This window comes from Cyprinus carpio, chromosome A1 (assembly GCF_018340385.1).
Source record: "Cyprinus carpio isolate SPL01 chromosome A1, ASM1834038v1, whole genome shotgun sequence".
Classification (NCBI taxonomy): Eukaryota; Metazoa; Chordata; class Actinopteri; order Cypriniformes; family Cyprinidae; genus Cyprinus; species Cyprinus carpio.
Window position 1 is genome coordinate 16,910,906 of NC_056572.1, and position 12,660 is coordinate 16,923,565.

Here is a 12,660-nt window from a genome sequence, read left to right on the forward strand (position 1 = left end):
GGGCGTCATCTTTATCAAGAAACACTGAAAAACAACAAGAACTAAACTTTGACACGCACATCATTTAACAGGTTGTCAGTAACGATAAACGAGCGACGTGACACTCACGAACACTCCCGTCACTGTGCGCAAGCAAGTTGATCTGAGCAGTTTAGCTCGTGTCGCGTCGCTCGCGGTTCTTTCAAATATTATTTTGCCTTCTTACCACCGCTTGATCCGTGAAATATCAGGACAAACACTAGCACAACAGCACGAGTTTTCATGTTCAAGCAGACGCGAGAGTGCTCAACAGTTTCCTCAGACCACTCGATTCGGTGCAAAGGGGCTTGATTGTACTGAGGCAGATGTGAGACTTCACGAGGTTCAAGACATTCAAACAAGCCCCCCACCCCCCACATTCTACTTTTCAGACTTTGATTTAAAAGTATCATATAGACATTTTTATGTTAGAAAGCATGCATTACAAATTAGTCAAAGTTTAACTATTAGAAAATTGTATTAAGTATTTTTCCGATGTCATACAAACAATAAAGAGGAGGATGATACGTGTAAACACACACACACTGGTTTCCATGTTTTATGGGGATATTTTTTATTTATACCAAACAAGGTCATAATCATATCTAGAACATTACATTATTGTTTTGAGAAAAATATTGCGACCAGATCACTATGGTAATGATAAAGGAACTAAATTAATACGATTTTTTTTGTAAAGTAGGCTAATAAATCAACTGCAAATAATATTTTTAGCCATTTTAAAATATGCACCCATTCAATTTGAGTTGAATTCCTAATATCTTGAAAGCGCAAGACAGACAAATGCTATTGTCGTCACAATAATTATGAATTACATGAATCATGTAAATGTCAGCCCAACTTTCAATTCAAAACAGCGGAATTTGACAAAAAAAAAGGAGAGAAAAAAAGAAAGTCGAATAGTTTACATCACTGATAATACAGTTTTGCCGACTGTTGCTATAGTAAGTAATTCTTACATTCAACATTAACAGCAAGTCAAAAGGGGTAAGCTTTCAACTGTACAACCTATGCATTTTTTTCTTCTCTTTTAGAACATTAAAACTGTTCAGGTAATTTCAGTGGTAGGCTATGATACATATTAATGTATTAAAATCATAAATCTCAACTCCCCGTGATAGTGCGCAAATATTTCGGCCAGTTTTCACTCGTTGTCAGCCTCTGCTTTTCTGCAACAGACTGAAGCCTCCGTGTGAATTCAGCGTGCCTTACATTCAGTTAATAAATTAAAAAATAAGCTTTATTTGCATTGGCCCATGGAAACTTTAATGAACACACTTGACTTGGCAAAAAAATCGCAGGGGACAAATTTATGTTTTATTAAAAAAATGTGCGCGCACACACATTATGTTAATAAAAGAAATATGCTGAAATATGCTGCAATTTTCTTGAGTTATTTTATGATTGTTTGGACAGTCTCAAGCTCTATCTTAAACTTCTCAAAATACAGTCAGCTTCAGATTAGTTTTAATCTATGCACTCACAAAAAATAACGTAATCTTTATCTAATTCTGATTGGGTGAGCAAAACTGATTTGCCTGGAGCCGGCCCTGGGATATTCCATAGGCGTAATGGTTTTTATACTGTACAAAGTGTATTTTATTCCCCTAACCCTACCCCCAAGGCTGGACTGGATTAAAAAAATCAATTTTTTTGGTCCAGGTGGCCCACAACCACTTCGATATACACTATACCAATCAAAAGTTTTTGAACAGCAAGATTTTTAATGTTTTTTTTTTTTAAAGAATTCTCTTCTGCTCACCAACCATTTATTTGATCCAAGATATAGCAAAGCAGTAATATTGTGAAATATTTTTATTATTTAAAATAACTTTTATATTTGAATATATTTTAAAATGTAATTCATTCTTGCGATTTCAAAGCAGAATTTTTAGCATCATTATTCCAGTCACATGATCCTGCAGAAATCATCCAAATATTCAGAAAAAAAAAAAAACATTTATTATTATTATTATTATTGAAAACAGCTGATTATAATTTTTTTTCAGGTTTCTTTGATGAATAGAAAGTTTCAGAAGGACAGCTTTTATCTGAAATATAAATTTTTGTAACATTATAAATGTCTTTATCATCACTTTTGATCAATTTAAAGCATCCATGCTAAATAAAAGTATTCATTTTTATCACCACCCCCCCCCTCAAAAAAAAAAAAAAAACTGACTCTTTTTTTGAATGGTACAGTATTTGTATAATGTTACAAAAGCTTTTTATTTCAAATAAATACTGATCTTTGGATCTTTCCATTGGATCTTTCTTACTGTTCAAAAAATTTTGACTGGTAGTGTAGGCTATTTATGTAGCCCATGTATCACACTCATATCACAACTTGTTTTGGATAAGAATAAAATGTCAAAGTACGACAATTTACCGTCTTTTTTAATTTAAAATAAGCTTTATTTGCATTGGCCCATGGAAACTTTAATGGAACACACTTGACTTGGCAAAAAAATCGCGGGGGACAAATTTATGTTTTATTATTAAAAAAATGTGCGCGCACACACATTATGATAGGTTAGATGCCTGCTTCTGTTGCGAGTCTCTATCAAGAACTTTACTGATTTAACTACTCTCTTGTTCTCCTTCTGCCTGGCTCTTTGGCCCCCATCACTCACCGCAGATCAAGCCTGTTCTTGAAAAACCTGTTGTAAAAAATGTGGGAAAAGCCGATGAGGAAGAAGGTGGGGGTGAAGCGATCTTTTTATAGGCGGAGCAAATAGGCTACTTCATCGCTCCGTCTATAGCGCATTGTGATTGGACGCTTACACTGGAGAAAAACAATAAGCCACTGGCTGCTTGCAGTCCCTGCGTGATGGTCCTTGGACAGAAAGAAGAGAAAGAAAGAAGACAAAAAACAAAAAAAAAAACATTCTGTCAGCCCCTTAGGGGCGTCGGCCCACCGGGCCCGTTATGCCTGATTACCAATTCAGCCCTGCCTTCCCCTCACACAAAACTTTCTGGATTTTTTCGATTTTCAACACTCTCAAAATGATGTGTTAACACATTTTTTGTTTTGACTATTTTAACACACTTTCAGACATACAGACTTTACTGGTAAATTACCGTAAAGAGATCATGTGTGAACCAATTCTTTTCAAAAATAGAACCGGTAAATTCTTTCCTGCAATTTACCAGTAAGTTTGCTCTGTATGAACGCAGAATGAAGATTACAGGTATTAGCACGTACAAATTCAGAATGCGCTGACTTACTGTAAGACATCTGCTCTGAGCAAACAGGCTTGTTTTGAGCTGTGGCTAGCCTCGCCTGAAATTTAAACAAAGAGTAGGTGGCTGCAGTGAGGGGTGGAGTGAAAGAAGTGCAGTCAAGATGGGTCCTGACCTCTCGAAGTGGAACAGACACCTATGAGATCAAAGGCGGATATCGCGTTATTCACACTCATGCGCTGTGTTGCTGATAAACATGAATTCCCATCATGCTTTTGTTCAGTGCAGCTGGGGGAGAGCAACTGTGCTCGACTGCACGGCTGTCGCAAGAGATTTTTACATTTAGTCATTTTGAATTACAATTGGGGGATACATAAAGCGATTCTTCTTAAAGAGGGCAAACAAACACAGGAAGTGCTTGTAATACCAAGTTTTAGACATTTTTCAAATAAGTACAAGCTAGAAAGAGAAACAAAACTAGAGGTATTTCATATTGCTTGGCGGGAAAGTAACCTATCCTACAGAAAAGCATTAAAAACTGCTAGATCTGATGTGTTGAAAACAAACATAACCCCTGGGTATTTATTCAATACAGTGGTTAAATTAACGAAAAATAAAGCATCAACAAGTACTGACATTTCCCAACAGCACAGCAATAATGACTTTATAAACTAATTTACTTCCAAGATCGATACTATTAGAGATAAAATTGTAACCATGCAGCCGTCAGCTACAGTATTGCATCAGGTAGTGTGCTATAGATCCCCTGAGGAACAGTTCCACTCATTCTGTACTATATGAGAGGAAGAATTGTATAAACTTGTTAAATCATCTAAACCAACAACATGTATATTAGAACCCATTCCATCTAAGCTCCTAAAAGAGGTGCTTCCAGAAGTCATACATCCTCTTCTGAATATCATTAATTCATCATTACCATTAGGATATGTCAAAAAACTTAAAACTGGCTGTTATTAAGCCTCTCGTTAAAAAAACATAACTTGACCCTAAAGAACTAGTAAATTACAGACCGATCTCTAATCTCCCCTTTCTGTCTAAGATACTAGAAAAGGTAATATCCTCACAATTATATTCCTTCTTAGAGAAAATGGTATCAGTGACAAATGACCTGCTCTTATCATCTGATCGTGGTTGTATCTCTCTCTATTAGTGCTATTGGATCTTAGCACTGCGTTCGACACTATGGACCACAACATTCTTTTGAATAGATTAGGAAACTTTGTTGGCGTTAATGGAAATGCATTAGCATGGTTTAAATCATACTTATGTGACCGCCATCAATTTGTAGCAGTGAATGAACTGCCTCACCCAAGATGAGTGTAAAAATAGATTTTAATTATGAAATATAATGGTTTATTTAAAAAATATATTTGCCAAATGCAAAGGCTTTTGTAGCATTAATATGATGCTACTATAGCAACAGTTTAGGACAGTCCATTTCACAAAGTCACATTTCAATTGTTACTCTGACACAAAATTGCACAAGCAGTGCAAATAAGAAAGCAGCACTAAGTAAGCTATGATGAATTCTTTTTCATGTTTAATAGAGGGCTAGATGATCATAGTTTGTTAATTATTTTGCTGTATTGTTATTGTTTGTTGCTGTTCAAGTTGTTCTAACTTAAAATGATGCTTCTGTCAAATGGGTCGCAATGAATGTAGGCTATTATGTCAGAGAATCGGTTTGCAATGAGCTTGTGTATCACTGTAAAGCAGACACAATTAAGTATTTCTGGTGGTATCAATTTGTCTATATTTATGGTAAAACTGCTGCCTAAAACTGCTCACATTTTTATTTCCTGGATGTCAGATTTTTTAAATTAGTGGCTATGCGATTTTGTTTTATTCAATACTCTACCATCTGTATTTGCTAAGTAGCTTTTAATAGGTTAACTTACTCAGAACGCATTTTTCATTCCACTGCTGTACTTTTCCATTGTATTTTAATGTAAATGCGCTAACCAAGGTCTTGACTGCTGTGCTCTCGTCTCAGGTCTTAAGCAGCTTCTCGCGCATAATTCTCGTGCATAATTGACTTGTTTGGCATTGGTGGGAATGCCCACAAAAATGTCATAACCGTTTATGCCGTGGGGGAAAACAAACCATTCGAATTAATGCGTGGAGACCTTGTTAGGTGCTTGATCTTTACATTTTTTGAAGATTTTGTTTGATTTTTGCTTGGTGCAGTGCCAAAAAGTTGCTGTGTGGCGTTCTGTACCTCTAACAAGTAAAAAAAAAAACCTGATCTGAAGATGTATATGACTGATAAACAGACGGACTACCAGAGGTAGCACTGAACGGGTAGCACAGATGGCTACACTACTTACTCTGCAATGATCTGTCATTAGTCCTGTCCCCCTGCACGGCTTACAGTAACCCTCCTTCGCATCACAATCAATCAAATCTGACTCCCTGAAATTTTGTGATGTCAAAAGCGCCTGCTAAATGACTAAATGTCATAATCTACTAAAACATTTATTTCATGTTATTATAAACAATCCTTTATGAAAATTAGCAATGGTATTACTATAGAAAATGTGTAGTAGGCTAGCCAGGTGTTTTTATTACCAGTTATAGCCTATAACCACAGTTTTACTACAAATACCATGGTTAAACTATTAAACTATGGTTAGTGTAGCAAACGTTTTTACCATGGTTTAACTAGTAACCAATAACCATGTTTTTTTCATAAAATATATAAAATTATAAATTTAATATACTTAATTTACTTCAAAAAATTGAAAAAATGATTAGGCAGCCGCAGCACACACCACATTAGAATAACGCTGCACATTTCAAGGCACTTCAGTGGACCTTAATGTAAGGCCTACCTGTTTTATCAATGTTAAAAATCTTTTTAATATATCAATAAGAAATTACGACAGGCTTTTACTCAAGTCTTTATCACTTTATTAAAATTAAGCAAAACAACAAATGTTTACTTTTCACAAGCAGTCTTGTTCTCAAAAAAGGCTTGTAGTAAGCGGTCTATTGCTCAGTTAGGTAACAGAAAATATCGGGAAACGACACCTTAGCTATTCCGTTTAAACAGTCCGACCCAATTCGGCTCAGTTATGCGTATGTTGCTCTGTCGAGCGGCAGAAATAATTTTATGTAGGCCATTCTGAGTCAATACCATGATTTTCCAATGAGGGGGAAACGATTGTTTTCCCCCACGCCGACTCCACCCACACAGCTATGACGCGACACCGAACAAGTCAATAGCCTACATCATTCTAAAACACGGCACTAAAGTTCAAAGAAATTCAGCTTCTAAAACATGTCTCTAGACCTTGAATTTATTAAAAAAAAAAAAAACCTTCCACTGACTTGCCTCGCGACCAAATCTCTATCTGTTTGAACCCTGTATTCTAATAGTTGTAGTAATATCGGTCCGACAAATACGTGAATGGGCCACAAAAGTTTTTTTTTTTTTTTGTTACTTTTAATCTGTGCTATGTCATCACCCCCTTTCGTCACCCCCTCATCAGTGCTGGCACCGGCTCTGATTATAGGACCTAAAGACTCTGCATGTAATAACTTAGAACACTGTCTAAGACTTGATGGCTGCTCTGTCAATTCTTTGTCATCAGTAAGGAACCTAGGCGTGCTATTTGATAGCAACCTTTCCTTAGAAAGCCACGTTTCTAGCATTTGTAAAACTGCTTTTTTTCCATCTCAAAAATATATCTAAATTACGACCTATGCTCTCATTGTCAAATGAATAAATGTTAATCCATGCGTTTATGACCTCAGGGTTAGGTTATTGTAATGCTTTATTGGGTGGTTGTTCTGCACGCTTAATAAACAAACTCCAGCTAGTCCAAAATGCAGCAGCTATAGAGTTCTTACTAGAAACAGGAAGTATGACCATATTAGCCCGGTTCTGTCAAAACTGACTACTTATTAAACATCATATACAGTAGATTTAAAAATCTTGCTTATTAATTATAAAGCCCTGAATGGTTTAGCACCTCAGTATTTGAACAAGCTCTTTTTACATTATAGTCCTACACGTTTGCTGCGTTCTCAAAACTCTGGTAATTTGATAATACCTTGAATATCAAAATCAACTGCGGGCGGCAGATCCTTTTCCTATTTAGCGCCCAAACTTTGGAATAACCTACCTAACATTGTTCGGGAGGCAGACACACTCTGTCAGTTTAAATCTAGATTAAAGACCCATCTCTTTAACCTGGCTTACACATAACACACTAACACATTTCTAGTATTCGAATCCTTAAAAGGATTTTTAGGCTGCATTAATTAGGTAAACCAGAACCGGGAGCATTTCCCATAACACCCAATGTACTTGCTACATCATTAGAAGAATGGAATCTACGCTAATATTAGTCTATTTCTCTCTTATTCCGAGGTCACCGTAGTCACCAGATCCAGTCTGTGTCCAGATCAGATGGTCACTGCAGTCACCCGGATCCAGTACGTATCCAGCCCAGATGGTGAATCAGCACCTAGAGAGTACCTCTACAGCCCCGAAAATCAGCGGAGACCAGGACAACTAGATGAGCCCCAGATACCCTGTAAAGACCTTGTCTCAGATGGCCAGTTGAGTCCTCTGCACAATGTGACTTTGCTGCAGCATGGAATTGAACTGCTGGTTTCGTCTGGCCAAAGGTTGACTTTATTGCACAGATACTATTTAAACTGAACTGGATGATGACATCATTGAATTCAATGATGAACTGCCTTTAACTGAAAAATTAGTGTTTACTAGTTTTTATTTAGTTTTTAAATTAGTGGCCAAAAAAAGGACCATTGTCAATATGTATGAAACACAGAAGTTATTTTCAAACTAAGCGAATTGTGAATTAGTATGACCAACATGAACATTAGTGAAATATGCAAGGGGGTACATTTTTGCATTTTTGTATTTTGCAGCAGTAAATACAATTGCACCTTTAAACACACGAATATAAACCCAATAAGCATAGATAATTTACATACTATGGAATTATTGTTTTGTTAATGAGGTAATGATGGATAAAAATATCAAACATATAGAAGAAAATCAGACATGATCAGACATAAATAGAGGATTCGATGTGTTTTAACACTTCATTGTGTTGCAGCTGTAGAATTGGCCGTTAGTTCATGGATCCATTGCAGGTAGTTGGAGACACGCGTGTAGATGCCATAGGATCCCGGGCGGGCACAGCCTTTCCCCCAGCTCACGATACCCAGCAGGAAGGTGGTGTCCCTGTAGCGGGTCACCAGCGGCCCACCGCTGTCACCTTTACATGAGTCCTGCTTACCCTCGATGTAACCGGCACAAAACATGTTGTTGGTGAGCGTCACTTTGCTGCTCTCGACGCACTCCTGTGTGCGGATGCGGGGAACCTGCAACCGGCGCAGTAAGCGTGATGTGGGCCCATCCTCGCTGCGTTTGCCCCAACCACTAACCGTGTGCTTGCTAACTGCCCACAGCTCGCGCTCTGCCATGTCTCGCAGTGGCAGACAAACAGGAACGGCATAGGCACTATAGACGATGGGCTTGTGTAGATGCAGTAGGGCAATGTCATTATCTGAGGTCTCAGAGACGTAGCCAGGGTGCATGAGCATCTGTTCCACCTGGATGACCTGTTCTGTGCCTTCATCCACCTCGATGTCATGCTCACCTGAGTCACAGGACAACAGACAATACACAATTGAGCTACACATGTAGAGCTGTCACTAAATAGAGTGCTTCAGCCGTGACATTCACATATAACTGAATGTCAGGGATTTGGCTAAGAACGATGCACGATATATATTTTTTCATCATCGATATCGCGATGTGCACTAGTATAGTGATCGTTAATCCATATGGTCCAGGTACCAGAGTCGTAACGCAGGTGATTCTTGGATTTATTGCAAAGTTTAACCATTATACAATGAAGGTTCATCATTTGCAAGTGTTTTAGGTCTTGTCGGTTTTAAAACATTCAAGCGATATTAATCCATTCGAGTGAGCAGGGCCGGAGTCGAATAAATTTTCAGCCCTGGAGTTTCATGCCTTAGACCGGCCCACTGTTTTTTTTTTCTTTTTTTTTTTTTTTTTTTCATCTATTATTCGCTTGCATATCTCCTAAAACTGAGGTTTTTGTTTTTGTTTTTTTGAGCAAGGTGCCACTGTCAGGGGAGTCAAAAGATAATTACATCATCATTAGGGTTGCCAATTAACTTCAGAAATGGAAAATAAGGGCTAATTGTGATTTTATTCTTTTATTCTTTAATAAAATAGTGTTTATTCTTGTAGAAAATAAGTGTTTAATCTTTAAGAAAAAAAGAGACAATCCAAATATTTGTACTGTACATTAATGTAGGCTCATATGTGCCTGCATTTAAAATGTTCTCAGAAATATCACATTTACTTTGCTTAACCCATTTATGTACAATTATTCAATAAATAAATAAATAAATAAATGCCATCATCCTGAGTTAATTTTACCATTATAGAATTGTAACTTTACAAGGGTAGTAATTTAGGAGTTGAAAATACTGTGAAATTACAAATGGCATGGAATTTGAAAGCATAACAACTGAAGGTCTATGAAACTATAAAAGGTCCAAGTGTAAGAATAGGCTACACTAGGTTTTTTTTTGTTTGTTTGTTTTTTTTAATGTATTTTTTTCTCTCTCTCTATTTAACAGCATTAACTGCAATGAAATATGTCTTCCTTCAGGTAGACTAAAAGTTTTCCTGCCTTGCTAAATGTTGGGCTCATGATCAATAAGTTACATTGACCCAAACTGGTGGACCAAAACATGGACGGTGAACCAGGGTGCAGTTAGCGTGAGTCGCGCCTGCTGTGAAGCGGGAGCAGCCGGCAGAGTATTCCGCTTGGACTTAACAATGATTTCAGGCAAAAAGAATGATTAATTATCAATTGAGAATTTGTTATTATTGTGGTCTGGTGAAAATAATAATATGGCCTGCGAGAAAAAAAAATTATACAAAAAAATCTTTGCTCTCTTATATTTATCTATGCTTGTAATTTGTTTGTTATTTTCTATGCTGATTTACTCACCTACAAAATCACCCTTATTGATTTTTTTTTCTTTCAAATAGAGCTATTCAAATCATCTAGTGATTTTTTTTATTATTGTTATTTTAAACATTTTAATATTGCAATATATATTGCAGAAAACAAAATATCGCAACGTGAGCCTTAATTTGGTTACACTTTATTTTGATAGCCCACTTTAGACATGCTACTTTTACAATTAACTAACTGTCAACTAACTCTCATTAGAGTTTTTAGTAGACCGTTAGGTTATGGTTAGTGCTAGCAGGGTAAGCTGATGTACTTGAAAAGTTACATATAGTTAGTAGAATATCTAAAGTAGACTATCAAAAACAAATAAATTATGCTCACATTAAATTTGGCACGCCTTGAAGCTGCAGTTGTTGTGATCTCATGATGTTTGCATACGTATAATATATTCATTCACAACCTGTTCCTGAAGTGACTGTACCTGCGACTATCTTGAGAAACTTGACATTGAGTTTTTCTAAACAGTGTGCGGCTGTGAGGATCCATGTGGGTTTGTAGATCACACCTCCACAGAAACCCTTCTGCCCATACTTCAACAACACCTGTCCATCAAAACACACACACACACACACACACACACACACACACACACTCACATACAGATAATTGACAGTAAAGTCCAAAATAACTCAGGAATGGTGGACTCTGTGATGGTAACTGCTAATACCTGCCAGGGACAGTGTCCTTTAGGACATTCGGCTCCACCAACGATACGAGATCTCACATCGACCTGAAGGTTCGTAGCAGCACCTCCACCCTGAAGAAGAGGAACCTTCCCACACGGAAAAGCCTCTGTAACAATGAGCTTGAATTGATTAGCATACAGAATGCATGCTGAAGACATTATCTGACTACATAGAATGGTAAACACATATTTTGCCTATATTGATGGTGAATTATTGTGCCTAGCTAGCTTTCACCTGATTCACAATTATCAATGTGTTTAGTGATATTCTCACCAATTGGCAGGCAGTTCTGACCATTTGACCCTAAGAAATATCCATCAACACAGGAACAGTTACGCTGACCATCCTCCTCTGTGCAGAAGTGCTCACAATGCCCGTTATCATGCAGGCAGGAGTCAGGAATGTCTTTAATCACTGAGGAGTAAAAGCCAGAAAATGTTCTTGATCCTGAATCAGGAATTAGTTTGTTCCTTAACTTCAAGGACCTGGCTATAATGATACTCTTTATGAATGTCAAATTCTGTTCATAATAGGCACTACTATGAAAAATGTAATTAATTAAAAAAATAGATGAATTGACTAAATAGCAGTACTATTGTGTGTAAAGTTCCATTAATGTTGCATTTGAACTGATGCTCTTACCCTGCTCACAGTTGCGTCCGCTGAAGCCTGGCACACACAGACACATGTAGGAAGACTCTCCGTTCTGGGTTCTGCAGAGCCCGTTATTCTCACATGGATTTGATTTGCAGTGATCTTTAACTGCATACAAGCACAAAGATTCATCTTAAACTATGCAGAATGAAGGACAATGTCATGAAGATATGGCTTTATCAAAAACAATTTCAAAATCTCACCATTGTAGATCTTCCAGAACTCATTCTGTATGGAAACATTAGTTAGACATTAGAAACATTATGTATATATAAATACACACACATACATTGTTATTAAATATATGTATGTGTGTGTATTTATATATACATATAAATATACACAGTACACACACACACACACACATTATTTTGGATGCGATTAATCATGATTAATCAATTTTACAGCACAATAAAATACATAGACTTGTGCAGTTTAAGGTCAAGTTTACCATCACATTCAAATAGAGAATATTAGTTTTCTAGACATCATATACTATATATCAAACCTGGTACAATACTGTCAGTCACTGAATGTGTGTTTTTCACATGTAATACTGACTGTAGCCTCTGTGTGTTCAAACACCTCCCGTGCCTCCTCATATGAACACTTCTCCTCCAGACACTCCCTCTCCAGATTACCCATCTTCAGCTCTTCAAACCAGCCAGAGTTTGCCCGTTTGGTCCGGAACAAAACCCCATGAGCCTCGTCCTTCCTCACGAATACTGACAACAACACGCACACATAAGACTGCATTATAATCAACAACACTACCATTATACATGTTACTGGATTTAGTTGTATAATGTGGATCGGTAGTTGGTTTAGTTACCTGTTGCTGAATGACAGCAGTAAACACCAAAGAAGATAAAAAGCACTGACAGGAGATGCATGTTGACCAGTGGTTTCGTTTATCTGATCATGTCTTCTTTTGCAGGTTCAAAGGTCTAAAGTCTAAATATTCTCCACCTCTCAAAGTTTGAAAACCCTCCCTTACTGAACCACAAATATGCCAGGACACA

At 37.1% G+C, this 12,660-nt stretch overlaps 1 protein-coding gene across 2 annotated transcripts in view; it reads right to left on the reverse strand.

Moving 5' to 3' along the window:
- Nucleotides 1-8,115: 8,115 nt before the first annotated feature.
- LOC109065585 (coagulation factor VII-like) overlaps nucleotides 8,116-12,660 on the reverse strand; it is a 66,606-nt gene continuing 62,061 nt past the window's right edge. Inside the window, exons 1-8 of one of the 2 annotated variants that reach the window (XM_042753621.1) lie at nucleotides 12,471-12,617; nucleotides 12,200-12,363; nucleotides 11,842-11,866; nucleotides 11,627-11,746; nucleotides 11,258-11,398; nucleotides 10,966-11,090; nucleotides 10,720-10,840; nucleotides 8,116-8,879 (exon numbers count right to left, since the gene is read on the reverse strand). In XM_042753621.1, coding sequence (XP_042609555.1) covers nucleotides 8,320-8,879; nucleotides 10,720-10,840; nucleotides 10,966-11,090; nucleotides 11,258-11,398; nucleotides 11,627-11,746; nucleotides 11,842-11,866; nucleotides 12,200-12,363; nucleotides 12,471-12,531 — 1,317 coding nt within the window. In that variant the 5' untranslated portion in view covers nucleotides 12,532-12,617 and the 3' untranslated portion in view covers nucleotides 8,116-8,319. Of the gene's footprint in view, nucleotides 8,880-10,719; nucleotides 10,841-10,965; nucleotides 11,091-11,257; nucleotides 11,399-11,626; nucleotides 11,747-11,841; nucleotides 11,867-12,199; nucleotides 12,364-12,470; nucleotides 12,618-12,660 lie in introns of those variants that run through there. The other variant, XM_042753537.1, reaches the window with a different exon arrangement.